Below are 20,021 nucleotides of genomic sequence, written 5' to 3' on the forward strand. Positions count from 1 at the left end.
ATAGAGAATTATAACATTAAAGACTTCAGTCGGAGTTCAGCAGTCATTATTAAATTTTAAAGTCAAGCCTAAAGTTTTGCTTATTCATCGTGTAGGTAAAAAGCCTTATAAGTTTGTTCTCACGTGGACTGTATTTCTTAACAATTCGCAAACATTTATGAACATAATTTAACCTCAAAACTATGTATGCGTATTTTAATAAAAAATACAACGTAATCTAACAAATTTGGCATGATAGTTAAAGTTAAAATATGACGTAAAAATATGGGAGCAAAATGATTCGTTTGTATATAAAAATTGTACATCGAACCAGTAACTTATTATGTATTCGTATAAGCTTAACGCTTAAATAAATGAAGTGGAACATGGACATTCTACGGAATAACTAAAGCTTTAAATACATAATACATAATACATTTTATTATAAATTATCAACGGTATACTGGTTTGATGTTGGATTTGTATGTATCGCCGTTTTAAGACAAATATTCCATTCTGGATAATAAAATTAAAAATGTATTATAATGCGGTTTGGAAGAAAATAAAATTTAAAAACTATTACGACTAAACGTTAATATTTTTCTCAAAACTCTGCAGAGCATGAAATTTAAAAATTTAAAAATAATTTTACATGATCGCATTAACCGACACTATTATATTGTATATTTGTTCACCAGATGATTTTTTAGTCCTAATAACTGATTTTCTTGGTCGGTTAATGCGTTCTCGTAAAATGATTTTGAAATTTTTAAAATCCACGCTCCTTAGAGTTTTAAGAAAAATACTAACGTTTAATTTTAATAGTTTTTTAAGTTTTATTTTTATTTTTAAATATATATTGTATACATTATTTCGCTGAAAATTAATCTAAATATTTTTTTTTTCGTTTCGATTTAAATACACGATAAATGTTTTCCACAGATGCTCCACCGATTATGGAGTACACGTTCATTGAGCAAACATTGCAACCGGGTCCAACCGTATCTTTAAAGTGCAGTGCGTCTGGAAATCCTACACCGTCGATGGCTTGGTCTCTGGATGGGTTTAAATTACCAGATCATCCTAGGTAAATTATTTCACCAAACATATATGATACTATAGTAGTAAGGTAATATGAGTTGTATCTTACCAAACACCATTGTACCTACACCAACATAATATATTATATTGTCTTTGTGTGTGTGTGTGTGTGTGTGTGTGTGTGTGTGTGTGTGTGTGTAAAAGTGTAAATTTAAATCTATAATCGAGTGCTAACCTCTTCTAATCATAACTGTGTTTTATGACACTTGATGCTCTGCATGAACTATTCATAATTTAAATAATATTAGCTTAAAAAACTCATTGACAACGAAATATACGGGATAAAAAAATTTAAAACATTATTTGACTGTCCATTTAAAAAAACGAATCAATAGGTATTCAGACAGCAAAAGACCTAGGTTAACAATACTTAAAAAAAATGTGTTTATATAGTATTTACATTATGCTTTGGTGACCACGCTTTTGATATTTCGTGTATTTAACCTGTTAAAAAAGTAAATTATACTATGACAACTTTATCCAGAGATATATCTACACATAATAATATCTTTCAGTCTTAATAATGTGTGTACATCAGTAGCGGTATACTTATGAATGTCCTGTCAATGTTTTATCCCTTAATTTGTTTCATCTCTAGTATACTGTAGCTATAATCGATATGATGAAAGTTGACCTTTTTAAGGCTTTTAGGTAATTCTTACTTTTATGCATACCCCTCCCCTTAATATGTCACTATAATATATACCCTAACTCTATCAAAAAAAAAAAGGTAAACATCTTTAAACACATTATTCGATTTACATCATGTCATATAATAATAATTAAATAATTAGCAATGGGTTTATTAAAATTTACAAATAAATAGGTAATGATCTTAACAACATACTATAAATAATAAAATTAAATTATTTTTCAAGAAAAAATTAAAAAAAACATATTTCATAAATGCATACATAAATTATGTAAACTATACATAGTATAATGAACGAAAAATCAAGACTGAAGTCGTCCACGGCAAATTAAATCAATATTAATTAGTATCAAATAATCATTGGTGAACTATGGATGTAATGTTTATATTTACACAATATCCACCTGAAGACTTTCAACAACGAACCTTTTACGTCATAAAACTAAAACTACAGCAACGATTACCATTAAGAACTGTAAAATAATTTTAATAATTGAAGAATTCTATTTTTACTATATTAAAGTAAGAAAATAAAAATAAAAAAATTGACTTCAAAGAAAATATCAGACCAAAAATCCGATAGCTAAAGATTCTTTTCCGACCGAATTCACTGCTAAAAAGGCAGTTCTCGTGGCATTCTGTTTAAACATTCACACGTGAATACTCATTCGTTAGATATGAGATAAATGTAACTCTACGTAGAATTTCACCTAATAACATGAAAAATAAAAAGAGTTGGTAAATAGAATTTCAAATACAATTTTATATTAAGTTTTGTAAATCAACAAAAATAGTGCACGCAATAAAATTCCACTATTTTTATTCGTTATCATTTTTGAAAAATAAATAAATCGCATTAGGAATTGAAATTAAGATGGAACATCTATCCAACGTAAGTTTATAAATAAGATATTATAAAAGATGATTTTCCAAACACATATTACACAACAAAAATGAGATATATTTTACTTCATAATTTGAAAACCTTTTAATCGTATATTCAAGAAGAACGTTTTTTTTTCCAAAACTAAAATCTTTATCTCAATTCTGAAAGCGTATTTAGAAAACTTTTTAAACATTTTTTTTTTAATACAAGTTAAAATCTACAAATATCTACAAATATTTTAAAAATTATGTAACCTCGAAGCTCTCTAAATCAATTCTGATAATATGTTCAGAATCCCCTTGAGCCTTATTTAAAATTTAGAAATGTAACTTGTATTTATTTACAAAGGACGGTTCGTAATTTTCCTTAATAATGTTGATAATATCTACCTGTTGCATTTATAGTTTCACGTTGGGAACAGTGTTGGGAATAGATAATGCAAAATTTATCTAGATAAAGATGAAAGATAATATGTCCAAATTCATCTAAATAAAGATAATAGATAAAAATAAAATGTTATTTTTTGGTCAATATTTCATATTCTAATAATATATATGAAGATGCAATTATAATCAGCGGCACATTTAAAAATGTCTTATGGTGGGAGGGAGGGGGGCACAAACAAAAAGTTCAAAGTATACATAGTCATAAATTTTCCATCTCAAAAAACTGTCATTGTTCATAATTAAATAATCAAAATACAAGTATTTGATAGAAACATAACATTTTATTACACAAATTTATAATAAAACATATTTTTAAATATAATTTTTGTAATTACAATAACTGAAGACGTCTGGGGTATTTATTAGCATATGCATCAACTACTTCTTCAGGTTTTATAATTATTTTAGGGTGCAATTAAACAATGCTAATCCGTTTAATCGATGGTACAATATGTACAATATTTAATGACAGTTAATCACTAAAATGTTACACAAAAAAATCAAAAATGCTCTGTACGTATCAGGATGAATACAGAATAGATAAAAAAATATTTTACGTTAGCAATATTGTTTTTCGTATAATATTAATTTGATGATTTTCATTATTTTATAAGTAGTTACGACTTAACGGGTTCCAAGAGTGAAGAAATGACTATTCAGCGTATGAGTTACGTGTGTATACTAAAATCAAATACCTACTATATTTGGAACTTCTATGGAAAAATAAGAAATTAAGTTTAAAAATACCAAAAATATTTTCCCGGCATGAAAATACAAACAAAATTACATACCAATAAATAATAATTACTTATTAATAATACACGAATTATGATTATGAATACAAAATCTATATGTATAAAAGAAAGTCAGGTTTTTTACAGAATTTATAATTCAAGAACGGCTGGACCGATTTTGATGATCTCTGATTTATTAGATTCGTCTCCATACAAGAATAAAAATAACTCTAATCTTGGCAAGAATGCAGACAATTATCTAGATAAGTAATTAGGTAACATAGCATTATTAATCTAGATAAGATAAAAGATAAAAAAAAAATCTATCTAGATAAGTCCTATCACTGGTCCTTAATCATCACTAACTTCCATTGTGTATTAAATACATTCACAATTTCAAAAAAGTAAAGAACAGTTTTATGATAATACATACATTTATTCTAATGTATCAAATCAAATATCTAAAAGAATCATTTTAAATTGGTAAAATAGAATATTCAATCCTTATACTTTTAATTCTAACACTACTTTTCAGTCTGTCTACATAACGTATAGAATATTATTTTTTTAAAATAATGTGTTTCCATTAGTAAACATATTATTATAATCGATTTAATAATTTTATTTTTTTGTCAGGTATTTGATTGGACAATATGTCACGTTGCATGGTGATATCGTTAGTCATTTGAATATTTCACAAGTGTCGGTAGAAGATGGAGGTGAATACACATGTACAGCCAATAACCGAGCGGGAACTTCTTCACACTCCGCCAGGCTTAATATTTATGGTATTTTTTTTTTTTTTTAATTACATTAATTATTTAAATGGATACCTGCAATATATTTAATTGTTTTAATTTAAATATGAAGTGAACAGTTGCTTTACTATTTTAACACGAAATATAATTGTATGACTAATAACTCAATACTATATTTTTTTTTTAGTATTCAATCCGTAGATTGGTCTACAATAAATGTTCTCTCTATGATTCTCTGTCTTGTGCTTTATTTTTGAGTTGTTTGTATGAATTGACTCTTGCATCTTTGATTACTTGGTTTATATAACACGGTCTTGGCCTTCCTCTTCTGTGTTTCCCCTCTATCATACCTTCCAGTATGAGGCTATGGATTTCTTCATTATGTCTTAACGTATGACCTATCATGTGCCATCGTCTTGATCTTAAATTATTTAGCAATGTTCTTTTCTCTTTGACCAAATCTAACACTTCTTCATTTGTCCTCATTTCTGTCCATTTTATTTTCTCTATTTTACGCCAAAACCACATTTCAAAAGCTTCTATAGTGGTTTCATCTTTTTTGTTTAACGTCCATGTTTCACAACCATATAATGTTGTACTTCATACGTATGTTTGAATTAGACATTTTCTCGTTCTTAGATCTGAATATTTTGATGTTAGTAATTTACCCTTGAGTATAAATGCCTTTTTTTCTTGAACTATTCTACTTTTTATTTTATTTTTTGACCTTCCCTCATTATCTACTCGTATTATGCTTCCCAAATATTTAAATTGATTTATTTGTTCTATTCTGTTCCCTTTTAGGGATGTATTAATGTTTGGCTCATTTTGTTTACTACATATCATTACTTTTGTTTTCTCCGTATTTATATTTAATTTGAACTTAAGAAATATGTTGTCCATTTCACTAAGTGCTGATAGTAGATCGCTTTCAAATGTGGTGAGCAAAATTATATCATCTGCAAATCGTATCATTAATATGAATATACCTCCTGTTATTAAAGTACTATTAAGTACTATTAAAAAAGCAAAAACGAAGCAACACAAATACATCAAGTTCTTACAACTCAATAAAATATTCATATCATTTATATTAAAAAAACCATCATAATATAATGTGTTTGCTATGCTTGCCTATATTTTAAATATTAATTTAAAATCACTGTTCATTCCTCTAGAAATAAAAATTATTCAAGAAAATATGATTTTTTTTTTTTTATATAAGTAGTTTTCTTTCAAACTAAATTATAAGTTTACATAAAAAATAAACGTCGGCTTTGCAAAGCATTGAAAAAATATTATCATTAATAATTTACACGTTTTGTTGTAATTTGTTATGGTAATCCAACAGTAAGATTAAAACTTTTTTTCTAGAACAAATAAAATGCAATTTTCATGTCATTAAAAATTAACATTTACATAAATAACTTAACGCACATAGGGTTAGATGACAGTCGTTGAGAAAAATTCTTCAGTAAATTTCTCTATTATAAAATGTAATAAACACGTCGCAGGAAAAAGTCAATGTCTATTGCGCAAATAAAGTACAACAAACTTCGTGTTTCATAAGATATAAAACGACCGGATCCGTTATTTGATTCCGTTTCTGATTTCTGACCAGGTGACCCGTACGTGAGGCCAATGAATAAGATCACAGCGGTGGCCGGAGAGAACATGCGAATAAAATGTCCAGTGGCTGGATATCCCATCAACGAGATCCGATGGGAAAAAGGTGCGTATACACATTACAACAGCTACGTGAACACGGTTATAATAACATGACGGTCTCGGTATAGATGGTAAAGAGTTGCCAGAAGACTTGAGGCAGAAGACCGACTTACAGCTGGGAGTGCTCACCGTGATGTCCGTGCAGAAGGGCGTGGACTCGGGATCTTACACGTGCGTGGCTAACAACAAGCACGGACATTCTGCCAAAAGGACGACCACGGTCGACGTGATCGGTAAGGTTTTTAACCCGAGTGTGCACGTGTCAGAAACCCGGTTCAAGGGGTTTCAGAGCAGTGGGATTTCAATGGGAACTTGAGAGTCGTGGTGGGGATGAGGGCTACTCGGAGAAATAGGCTGCCGCTGATGGTGTAGGTATATACTGTTTGCGAAAATACTGATTGGACGCGATTGCGGTGGAGGAGCGGTTGAAGGGGTGAAGGGTGGCAAAAGTGGAAAGTCGTTGAACGAAATTACATGCATACCTATGTACAACGGAATTGATTTCCCCTACTTGACCCAAATATTTTAAATAAATTATCGGGGGTAGGAGGCAATAAAGCCTTAAAAAAAAAAATCGTTCGTAAATGTATTATTGTTATCTCATCGATAAAAAAAAATACTGAAATTACTGAAAAAACGGAATTTTAATTCACTCTTTGCGGTATTCCAGCAACTGCAAGCTTTAAAGTCTACAAAAGTATTTATTTCCTTCAAAAATAAAATAAATCAAAGTTGCAGTGTATATAAGTTTTCAGTTTCAGTCAAACGAAAAATGTAAGATTAAAATTGGGCATGTCACGATACTGTTTAAGTAATTTTCGATCAATAAATTAATAACTATCAACATTTTTTTACGTAAAAATGCAGTCTCCAGTTATCGTATTTAAAAGAAAATTGTGTTCCATTCTATTCATGTATATTCTATAATGACGACAAATTATATAGGTAATAATATTTTGAAGAACAGAACAATATGAGGATTATGGTATAAAACGTCATTTTTAATGATGTAATTTTAGTTTTATCCGATTTGAGTGAGTGCACACTTTTAGCACGTTCATTATCAACACTGTTTATAGTACCTACCTAAATTTCCCATTAGGGATATAATAATAAATATAGTGTGTAATTACTATTTTAATAAATAAAAATTAAATTAAATTACCTAAACTTCCATTATCAAATAATTTCATCAGTTAAACAAATTTGATTACAAAGTTAGATATTTATTTTCCTATTAAAAACCGAAAACATTATTGCATTACACGGTTTATTGATGAATACTGATGTATTATAATGTTTTAATTACTCAACTAAGTTTAATACATTTAGCGAATACTTTAATCTCGGTTGTATATATTGAATTTATTGATTTTTGTATTATAAATTACAATATTATAGATCAGTGCTATTTAATTTTAACATTAGGCACCTGTTGGCAAATCTTCACGGTATGATCACAATTTTGTATATTCTACTTTGGTGTATCTTAAAAAAAGAATACATTGAAGATTGAATACCATATTATTATACATACTTAATTTTAGCGTTCGAATAAAAACAAGTTTATTACGTTATTGGAAAATATAGAATCTGTACATATGATCTATAGAAACTACACAAACCGAGATCTTTTCGAAAACAAAACAAAATTAATATTATGTATTGTATTCGTTCTCCAAGGAATATAATATACTTCGCACAGCAATTTTTTTCATATTTTAATCAATTTTTTTAAAGAAATGACTCGTTTAATTTTATTCGTTATTAAATTGTTCACGTTTATGGATAAAATATAAACATATATAACCTTCCACAGTTATTTCTGATAATCCGACACATCGACTAAATTGAAAATAGTATAGAAATTTTCTTTAAAACTAATAACTAAAATTAATTAATATATATTTACTAATTTATAAGAAATATAAAAAAATACTACTATCACAAATATTTTTATTACTAAATAGCTTCTCTCTTCGGTTTTCCATAATGTTATTTGTAATTAAATCCCTTTATTTTATTGTAAATATACCATAAATTATAAAATGTAATAATTAAATGTATAAAAACTGTAGAACAAATGTCAATTCAATGATTTTCACACACTCAATATTTTATAATGTATTTTTACTTTTTTGTTTTTAAATTTCATTTTCACTATAAATCATATAAATCAATGGCTATATTTAAGTGACGACAACACTTCAATAACAATCGGAATGTATTGTCGTTGTATTATTGCAATAATTCAATGACTCCTGATAACTATAATATGATGGATACCATACTAAAATAATAGGCACGCGCACATCAAGATCAAAATGTATATTATGACGAGTTCATATTTGCTGTAAATTCGACTGTTCCATTGACATGGCTTATAGAATACTGAGTAAATAATTAAAATCGCAAAACTTTCGAAAGCGTTTGCAAATACAAGCGTAAAACATTATCATCATTGTACTGTGTATTTAATTGAAAAACTTTTGGTCCGGGCGATATATCGTTAAGATTTTTTTTTTTTTTGTTTTGTTTTGTTTTATATTTTTTTTTTGATTAAGAAGTATATATTGGTATATAGCTAATATAAAATTCACATTTTTCAAATAATGTAACGTACAATGTTTGTATTTTATTCGTCGACTGTGACCAGCGTGATAATAGTATATTCGTGGTACGTAAAATTATAATTCGGAGCCGTTGTAACAAACAGTCCACAAAACGAAATACTTACTTGCGCACATAAATGTCTTTTTAATTTTACCTAAAACTTTATATTTAAATAGTTTACGTTTCTACGGTAAATCGATGTCGATCGGATAAATGTTTAACGTACACACGCGTACGGGACAAACGTAGTACGCAATGTTCGACAACCGAAAACATGCATTATATAACGCAAAAACGGCGCGCGGGTGCATGTGTGTACCGATTGTAGTCTCGTGAAACCTAATCCGTGAAAGTATACGCCAATGCGATGATATTCGCGTAACATCGTTGTGATCGAGTGGAAAACAAATTTGTTCGAACGTTTACAGAAGCGAAAAAGGTTTTCGCCGGTTGTGCAAATATTTCACGTGTCCCGGCGGCGTCGGTAGCGTTCTGTTCACGAGCTCGCGGGACCCGGTCACGACATTGGTAAACACAAACTTCACGTCGGCAACGGGGAAATTCATCGAATCGATCGAAATAAATTTAAAACGCGTTTACCTGTTGAAAGTGTAGGAGGTGTACGTATTTTGGTTTGATTCGAATCGATTTATCCCGGTAAGGCAATCGAAGCTCTGAACAGCCGCGCCTCCTGGTCGCAAGATAAAAAAAACATGAAAAATTAATTTTCAATATTACGTTTGTGGGTCTCCCGCTCAACCCTCTGTTCCTCTGCCTTTCGTCCGCTGACCACCTCGAACAAACTTTCTATATATATTATACGTTATACGTTATTACCGACAAAGGAAATGTTTCACAATTTGATTTCGACCACTTAAATTATACAATAAGAGATCTCTTTCTCTCTTTTTCTCTTTCCCTCTTCTTCTCTCTATCTCTATCTCCATCCCTTTCCTATTTCTTCCCATCTCCTCTCTCTCCATCGTTTTTCCTCGTTTTGCCGAATACGTCTACAGCAGAATTTAATTTATAACTTCAATAAATCTAGTGAATAATAGAAACCTTTAAATTAGGTATATACGGAAACTTTTCTACTCAAGTGCATTTTCTGCCTTTTTCTCTTCATTTTATTTCCATCAACCCCCATGTCGCCTTCAAAATTTGCCGTTTAAAAATTATTTTTGTGCGGATGTTCATTGCACCGTGTTCATACATATTTACTTTTAGCTGGTTTTAACATAACAATTTAAAAACTACTGTCTCGCAATAACACGCGACATTTCAACTTTACATATTGTCCAGCGTCGTCACAAGTGTATACGCCCACATGATATCTACCTATCTCGAATTCCAATCGAAGAAAGAATTTTTATTAAAACGTGAACCTTGAACATTCCTCAGACATAAAATATGTATTATTGTCCGTTTGCCGACCATTTTTCAATTTTTTTCTGCATCACTTACTTTGAAAAATATTTATATATATTTGTTTATATATTATAAATATATATTCGTCATTATATACGCTCAATTGAGAGCATAAACTACAGTATAATATCGTACTTTAATGACGCCCGACAACTGTTTTAGTAATTATGGCCGTTTTTTTTGCGTTTCCTGTAAAATTCCATTAGAAATATTGAAATCAATTGAAATGTGTTTATGAAGCGTTTGAAGTTCGAATCAAGAACTTTTAAGTTAGATAATGTTAGACGCGATATGAAACGGTTAAAATATTTTGCGGAGACAAGTTTGTATTACAATAATATTCTTGTGGGTAAATATTTCTCGTTTTGATTTCAAAACATTACATTTTACAGCCGATACCGTTGTCATCGATTATAATCACCATGGATAAACCATGTGATTGTGGTAAACTATACATAATATAGTTGCTTATTAAATTATACAATTAATGGATATCAAAAACACCAAACCGTGGTACGAGTGAATATTTTTGATATAATTTATTGTTTTTTCCATCTCTTTGGATGCGAAATTCATATGTTTACATTATTTCTGAAAAGGAATATTAAACATAAAATGCATTCAGTTTAAATGGATGATATTTACATTTTCCGAAAAAAATAATAAATAACACTATAATTAAGCTGACATACACTCCTACGCGTTATGTTGCGACATGCCATTACATTAATGTACAAAACACTGAAAATTTCGCTCGAATTGTAATACATATAATATAATCCTACACGTTACCAAAATATTGAATACCTACCGCCACCACGGTGGTTATTGCCGTGAATGTCAAAAACAGAGTACCAATTCCAATTAATCGTATTACATTTTCGTTATGCTTGTAAAACAACGGTTTGACATGAAATTATAGAAAACACACTTTTCGAACTCGACCAAATTTAATCCGTGGATATAATCATTATTCTTTCTTCACAATAGTTTTCTTATTTGTGTCTCGTTTTTCACCGTATTATTCTCCATCGATGTATTTTTTACCGTGAAAATAATTAAAAATTTATCGGTGTGTATTTGAACTCGACACCTTAATTTCACTGGAAAATGTTATCAACGCAATACTACCATCACCAGCAAATTTCTTGTTCCCAGTCAATAAAAACTAGTCTCGTCTGAGACCAATTGACGACGTTACGGTGAAATAAATCTGCGGGGACGATGGATGAACTCTTATTCGATTCACAAGGAGTAACAATTTACTTTTGGATCTGTCCAACTAAACGTTTCTCGAACCCGTGGAATGAAATTGTCGAGAATTCAATATTAAGCTTCACCGCACGCTCAGTCATACAAATATTCATGGTCGTAAATATTGGCAGAAAAATGTTGTGTTTATCGTCGTGTAGGATATGTCTAAGGATTTGCTAGGACCAGGGCTGTATGATTTCACAAAATGATTTACCCCATTTATCTTTAACATTCCTAAATGTACATACATTCTATAAAAGGATGCGAAAAGAGTTATTGCATGACATTACAACAATTTACTAACAAAATAATATACTATACACTGAGCTTAAATAAACACAAATATTAATATCCAATATATATTTTTGTTGTTCATCTCTAACGGCGGCATTGTGAAAGCGTGAAGATAGCACGTGATATTATAGTTCATTTATAAGATAGATTGATTATGGTTTTTAAAACAAGACAGTGTTAAAAAAAATATATTTGATTATACTCGACACTTACAATTTTTATCATTAGATATGTCATAGTCATATTTTGACGTTCTCGGAGGATATTCCTTCGATTGATATAGCAGTCAAATCGCAATAATATAATGATAATATAAAAGTATTCCGCGAGCCATCGATGGTGTGAATATCTCTTTTTTAACAATATTCAACTAAACATGAAAATAAACTTAAAATTACTAATTATTATCCCAAGAGAAAAATGGAAGTGGTCATTTTCGCTGTCTATCCCACACGCCCAACAGAAATGAAGACGTATTATATTTCCAACATGCTTATCGTTCTAGTTAAAAAATTTTGAAAACAGACCTTTATATATTTGGAACGGAATCAACACGAGATCGATTTGCGTCGATTTCTTTTTTTTTTAATTCACGGTACGCTCTGCCGAAATTCAACGAAAGTACATTAGATAAACTCATTAATTAGAGGTAAGGATTGAGGTAAACAATTAAAAGTATTTCAATCGCATGTTCAGATTGACCGGTGATGGTTGGAAATATAATAGGCCTAGAATGCTGCACCCGCGGGATACGTAAAGTGCAAATCAATGTGCAGAATCAAAGTTGCGTTTTAAAAGCTTTCGGAACACACGAGTTCCTGACAGCAGCTATTTAACGTGTGCGGGTCAGGGGTTGGGAGTATTAGAAAGAAATGAAAATAAATGAAAAAAAAAAAAACGAAAACATGTGTACGGGTGCCATCGAATGCAAGGTAAAATAATTGCAGTGCCGCCACGGCTCAGCGCGCTCCCGACGGAACGGACGGTGAACGTGGGCGAACGGGCCAGCATCACGTGCTCGGTGATCAGTGGCGATCTGCCGCTGACCATCGCGTGGTCCAAGGACTACGCCGGTGGCCCACTGGGCCCGGCCGCCACTGTTACCCGGGTGGACAATTACAATAGCGTGCTGGCCTTTGAGACGCTCGGGCCGCAGCACACTGGCAACTATAGTTGCGAGGCCGGTAACCACGCGGCCCGGCGGATAATCACGCAGCGGTTGATCGTCAATGGTAAAAAAAAAAAAAAATTGAAAAAAAACCCCCTTGACGCCCGCTGATGTACTCTTTTATTATTTTTTACGTTTTTGTTTTGGATTTTTTTTTTTTTTTTACGTAAGACGGAAGCGTCTTGTAGCTGAATTTTTTATCACGATGTTGCCGTCCGTGTTTTCATTTTTTCGATTTTTTTCTAGACGTTGTTGTTGCGTACATATTATATGTTACGTATTGTCATTGCGTATTGTGTATATAATATTACATTTTTTTTTTTTTTACATTTCTATTACTTTATACATAGTCTCAATATAATAATAATGTTCGTCTTATACGTTTATAATACACATACGTTGTTAGTTATAAGTGTTGTCCGTTATTGTTATAATTGATATTACTGTTTTAACAGTGTTATTATTATTATTATTATTATTATTATTATTATTATTATCATTATTATTGTCGTATACGTTTATAATGTATTGTTTTATTTTCCTATTAGTACCTCCCGTAATTGAGCCTTTTAATTTCCCCGGCGACGGGCTGGTAGAAGGCACGCGGACGAGGGTCGTGTGCGGCGTGAGCCACGGCGATCCTCCGCTGAGCATCGCGTGGCTCAAAGACGGCGCGCCCGTCCTGCTGCAGGACGAAGGCGAGGACCTGTCGGCCGCCGCCACTGCCGATAACGGCGTCAGTGGCGGCGGCGATGGTGCCGTGGTCGTCACCACGCTTGACCCGTACTCCAGTTTGCTCAGCATTCCCAGGCTCACGCGACACCACACCGGCCGGTATACCTGCCAGGCCCAAAACCCCGCGGCCCAGGTTAGGTACACGGCCGCGCTACTAGTCAAAGGTAAGTGGCAGCAGCAATCCACCTACGTACCATCCGCCCATGACCCGTGCAGTTATATCACCACCACTTGAACCGCGCGCGCGTGCAATATTATAACACACACACACACGCACACACACTATTGCTCACGGTCGGGTTAGGTCCTCGGTAACAATAAATTGGGTTTGGTTCACACCTAATCTATGACCTAGCCGAGGATCTAACCCGACTTAATAATCCGACCCGAAAGGCGTACGAGCATGCGAGTGAATATCGCGGTCGGTCAAAATGATTTATATAGAACGAACGAAACCGATATCAGGTTTGTTTTTATTTTTTCGAACAGAAATTTTACGCATCTTTTGAACCGACCGCATTCACCCGGTGGCGCAAATAGGTGACGTTTCCAGGTGATCATATTTTTTCGCTGTGTATTTTCGAGCCACGACACCTATATAATATGTATAAACGATTTAAAACTATTCGTTATCGTTAGAATACGTTTAAATGGTAATTTCATTACAGAACTTCGAACTGCCACTACTTTAAATGATGTGAAGGCATTAGCTTACTTCACGTTCTTAGTTTTAAATTTTCGAGTGGAACTTGTGATGTACGAGGAACTTTTTTTGAATAAATTATTATTCGATTAGTCGTACAGAGAGAGGAGAAAGGTCTCTGATGGATCATCGAACTTACCTAACGATTGTTTATCGCTCGAATGTTTTCGACGTGGCACGTAACTATTTCGAGAAATTACTAAGTGCCCGACCTTTTACCGCTATTTGCGCCACTGCATTCGCCGCCGACCGACTTCACGTCGAAGACTGACCGGCCGGGGCGGAATAATACATTTTATACATTTGTAAAACGTTTGCTCGGCTTTTGCACCATTACACCACCACCACAACCACCACCACCAACACCACCACAACATACGTATGTTTAATTTTGCAATGTTCGAGAACCAAGCGACCGGAACACGGTAGCAGCGTATTTATCGTTTTCGGGACCCGGAGGGTATATTTAAAGAGACAGTTTGGCGGTCCGAGTTCGACATAAATTTTGTAAATAAAAATAAAATCAAACAATGGTCAATAAACGCAAACGACTTTTTTGGTTAATTCTCCACGCTGTTATTACGCCAGTTGAATGGATAAAATCCGTACGTCAATGCGCACATCACGAGGAAAGTTCAATCCCAGTGAAACTTTTGTTGGAAATACCATTTTGTTTCAATTTCCTAATTGAATTTCCATTAAAATTACATACGGTAGTTAAAGTATAGTATAGTTGTAAGGAACGCAATTCTGTTATGTGTAAATAATCGCTCTCGAAAAACACGATTAACGTAAATAATCACTAAAATATGTAATATGAGGATTATGTGTAGTCCTTTTGATGGAAAAATTTAATTTTCACTTCCAATTTTGCGACACACATTTTGTGATAAAAATCATAATTTCTAATAATCGTGAATACAATTTCTTATACAAGCCATAAAGTTATTTATAAATTATTTAATCAAGGATAGAAAATGATGAAAACTTTAATCAGTGCGTTCGAAAGAATTTTTCTGTTTAAAAATGAATTTTAACCATAATATTTGAATTTTAAACAAAATATATTACGGTGTTAAATATTTATGAAGTTGACAGTTGCTGAATTCATTCTACACCAAAAAGAATAATTAAACATAATTTTTAACAACAATATGCCTAATTTTTTATTTATTTTTTTTTTTCATCACAGCAGTTCCCGCAGCTTTTAATAAGTTTATTCATACATTTATGCACATTGTGAGATTTCGAATCGAGTTAAATATTTCCTTTTGTCTCGAGTTTAAATTATGTACCGTTACTTTTATTTCTCAACTCTACGGATAAATATTATTTATTCATTTCATCCAGATATTAATGAATCTTACTGAACGCTGTGCGGTTGTACATAGATCCAAAATCATATTAAATATAATTCTCACTTCATCCATCCCACAGTCTAGTTTAGCAGAGTTTCACTCATCATTACATAACCAGCATTTCACAAAAACTTCAAACTTTCAAATGCATACATCGAAAATGCTTTTAAGTGATTTTAAAACGTACTTAATTTTATTCACCATAAAAACTATTGAAATACAAATCAAATCCTCTCGTATATTTCATTATTTATTATTATAATTACACAACTCTTAATCATTTCAACGCTCAACATATACATAAATAATATGTATAGATATTCTCCAAATAAAAATATTAATTGAAATCGCGCAATGAAAAAATATATTGTAATATATACATATATGTTATGATATATCTCTTTCTCGGAACGATTTTTAAAAATCTGTGTTTAAATCTACCACGATATCCACGTATTAAATTATGAGTTTTGTACCAGTTAAAATACTAATGATATTTTTACAATCATGCACATTAGCCAAAATTTAGACGATATTCTATGTTCCCGATATACTAATACTAAAACGGCCGTGTGTACAATATAAACAAATGTTGATTGCCAAGGCAGGACTGTCATTATAATTTCCTCGATGATATTTTCATCATTTTGACTACAAATCAAACCGATTTACACACACTGATGTTGTTATTTATTGCGTAATTATATTATAATTATAGCATACGGATCATGGTTAGGTTAGGTTATATGGTATAAATACATGTGTATTGCTTGCACATTCGTTATTATACCGTTTAATCGATAACGCTACCGTTTCCGATCGTTACCAATACATACGAGCTCTTTATAATATTGTTAAAAGCACTCATATCAAACAGTTTAAATGTTATTATAACATAATATTATATCGTACACCAATTTACCTCACAAAATGTATTTATATCATTGGAAACCATCGCAAGTTGTATATTCACAATCATATGTTCACAGGTAAAATGAGCACTTTTTATTTATTTATTTGATTTTTTTTCTACTTCATTCTTTTTATTCTTATTACTTTTATATTTTCTAATATTTTAATAACTTTTTCTATCATATACAGTATAATAGGTATATATTTCACCAACGTTTTCCTTATAATATATTTTCATGTGTTATTTTATTGGAAAATTATATTAATTTATTAACACAAATTTATTTATTTAATTATATTTATGATCTACATCCTCATTGGTCACGAAACAGACGTAAATATATTGATTATAAACCGTATTCGAAAATTATACTATCACACTTATGTGTGTGTGTTTTTTTTCCATCATTATTTTCTTTGGCAAAACACTTTTCACTATCGTTAAACCGTTAAAAACAAACAATAATAATTCACGTTCTTTCGGTGTCACCGACAATATCAATTGAACAGCATATTATGTATACACTGCACAAAGTGCAGAACGTACATATAGTTTCATAAAAGTTTAATACTTTTTTCGGCCGATTCCGATTTGCTTAGTTTGTATAGGTTTAACGTCACTTGTCTCTTTTTTTTTCTATTTTCTCTTTCTCTCTCTCTTTTTCTGTCTCATACATTAATAGGATTTGCATGTTTACACTATTCTGTATATATTTGAACATTGTCATTACTTTTTTATCCATTTATTTCTATACAACTGTTACACGGATACAATTTTTGTATTTCTGTGACAGATAATATACTCGTCTTCCATTTGTATTCATCTTGCCGTAGTTATACAAGTAGTGCATGTAGATAACGTATTACCTTAAATACAATAGCTTACATGCATGTTTCTATATTAACATATAGATCGTATTGATATAATCAATAATTTCGAGGGAAACACATTAAAAAAAAAAAAAAAAAAAAAAAACTATTATTGTATATTTATGAACATTGTTTATATCAATCGATGATCCATTATCAATTTGACAGTTTTCTCTGATTTTTTTTTTTTTGCATAAATATGATACTATTCTAACGCAATAACGTTAATTCTAATAAAATGTGCTTCCTTCTTTTATTTGGATGGTCAATTCTTAGATAATACTTTAATAAATCTGCGTAATATTTTTACTTAATACTATAACAATATCCAAAATGCTGCCAAACTTTGTTGACTTTTATTTTGTAAATGTCAACAAAGATATTATTTACTATGTAAATTAAATATTTTGCTGATAAAAATACTTGAAATACCAATACCTATTCAAAGTCAATGGATTTAAAAGTCGTCTACGTCCGTCAAAATGAATTCATTGTTCAGTATTATTCTCTTTGTTTTTCGTTTAAACGTTATTAATGACTTTTTAAAACTGCAATAAATATTTAAATAGGTGCCCGTGTATACAAACAATCGGTCTGACTTTTTTACTACTTCAACTTTAAATCCTGGTTATACTATATACGATCCATTCATTCTCACTATTCGAAATATTATCGATTCAAAACATACAATCATTAACATAATATCGAATATTTACGCTAACAAAATGACTTTAAAATCTGTGAATTTTATTATAATCTAGATTCCAAGTGAGCTTCTGTTACTGCACAATAGGCATGTACAACGCAAATAATATGTAATAATAGGTATTAATAGACAGCGAAATGTATAATATATTGATTAATTAAATATTTGATAGCTGTACATTGAAAATGTATTGTCATTACAAAATTAGCGATGTGTAATTAGCTATTTACATGAAATATCGTCTATCTGTACATCTGTGGCTATACACACACTTTTATAAGTAAATCAATAACTGATAATATATCTGAATAAAACAGTTTTTGTCAAAATAATAACAAATAATTATAATTGATTATCTGTTACCTAAAAATTATTATTATTTTAAAGCGTTGAATACATTTCATTTTGGAATAATTTCTTCAAATCGTTTCTGATATCGTTATAATTGTACAAATGTTTAATAACTAATATACGATGAACATTTGATTATACAGTTATTAATCATTTTTGTTTACTGATTGAGACAAATTGTATAAATACGCTATAGTATGCCGTTCTTAAAATTGACTTTTTATTGAATTTACCGTATTCATAGTAGTACTCAAATATTACCACCCAACAAAATGATTCACTAAAATATCAATATCAAATAATATCAGTGTAATTTAATTTAATTAGAGTCAACATAAAATCCAAAATATTTTGTAGAACATTTTAATTTAAAATGAATGATGACAGAACTCAATGAAACTTTTTTGTTCTTGTTATTTATTAATTTATGAATTTAATTAACAATTACTTTTTGAATTTCTTTAGTATCAAAAAGTTAGTTTGATAAAATACTAAAATGTATTTTAAAATCGAAATGAATTTTAGTCCACCTCATTACAAACCTAAATCAACACATTTTCTTTTATGTTTCATGTTTCCGTTGTGTTTTCAGAAAGTTAATGAAAACGAATTGCGATAATCGGATTTAAAAGTCATCGTTTTGTCATTAGAAAAGTTTAATAATATCCGTATCTTTAGATAAATGACAGAACATAATACCATCTATACATACCGAACTACATGCTTGGAAATATTTACTATCGTCGGCCTATTATGATATGCATTAAAACTCAAAACTGTTCATAATGGCACTACACGCAGTAATTACGATATGCAAATTGCACGTACCTCGGATTCTATGTAATTTTATTAAATAAAGCATCCGTTTAAAATTGAAATTGGTATTTCAAGTATTGAATAGCAGCTATAGAAATTGTTCAATGATTAATTTTCGTTTTTCTCCCCCTCCCCTCGGTCCATTTAATTAGTGCCACCAAAATGGACCATCGAACCAGCGGATGTGGACATCGAAAGGAACCGACAGTTAATTATCGATTGCCAAGCTGACGGCGTGCCCAAACCCACAATTGTATGGAAAAAAGCTACTGGTTAGTAAAATATACATAATTTATTGTTATTATTATTTTTTTTTTTTTCTAGAAAATCTGGCTGTCAAATTATCATTAATTTAAAATTCATCTTATGTTTGTTTTTTCTTCACGAAAATTCATATTTCCTATTATATACCAATGGACTATATACCGATTTTTCAAATAAAAGATTCTTTACAAATAGTATTTTATTATGTATGAAATGTTTATAGGAACATCTGATGAGTAAAAAATATATTTTTCCTTATTTAAAT

At 30.6% G+C, this 20,021-nt stretch overlaps 1 protein-coding gene across 6 annotated transcripts in view; it reads left to right on the forward strand.

Moving 5' to 3' along the window:
- LOC112693228 (Down syndrome cell adhesion molecule-like protein Dscam2) overlaps positions 1–20,021 on the forward strand; it is a 163,169-nt gene that overhangs the window by 119,788 nt on the left and 23,360 nt on the right. For 3 of the 6 annotated variants that reach the window (XM_025568205.1, XM_025568207.1, XM_025568206.1), the window contains exons 8-13: positions 922–1,066; positions 4,435–4,586; positions 6,178–6,288; positions 6,353–6,517; positions 13,590–13,940; positions 19,645–19,764. In XM_025568205.1, coding sequence (XP_025423990.1) covers positions 922–1,066; positions 4,435–4,586; positions 6,178–6,288; positions 6,353–6,517; positions 13,590–13,940; positions 19,645–19,764 — 1,044 coding nt within the window. Of the gene's footprint in view, positions 1–921; positions 1,067–4,434; positions 4,587–6,177; positions 6,289–6,352; positions 6,518–12,820; positions 13,106–13,589; positions 13,941–19,644; positions 19,765–20,021 lie in introns of all 6 variants that reach the window. The other 3 variants (XM_025568208.1, XM_025568210.1, XM_025568209.1) reach the window with 2 other exon arrangements.

Source organism: Sipha flava, unplaced genomic scaffold (genome assembly GCF_003268045.1).
Source record: "Sipha flava isolate LNK unplaced genomic scaffold, YSA_version1 82_pilon_pilon, whole genome shotgun sequence".
Lineage (NCBI taxonomy): Eukaryota > Metazoa > Arthropoda > Insecta > Hemiptera > Aphididae > Sipha > Sipha flava.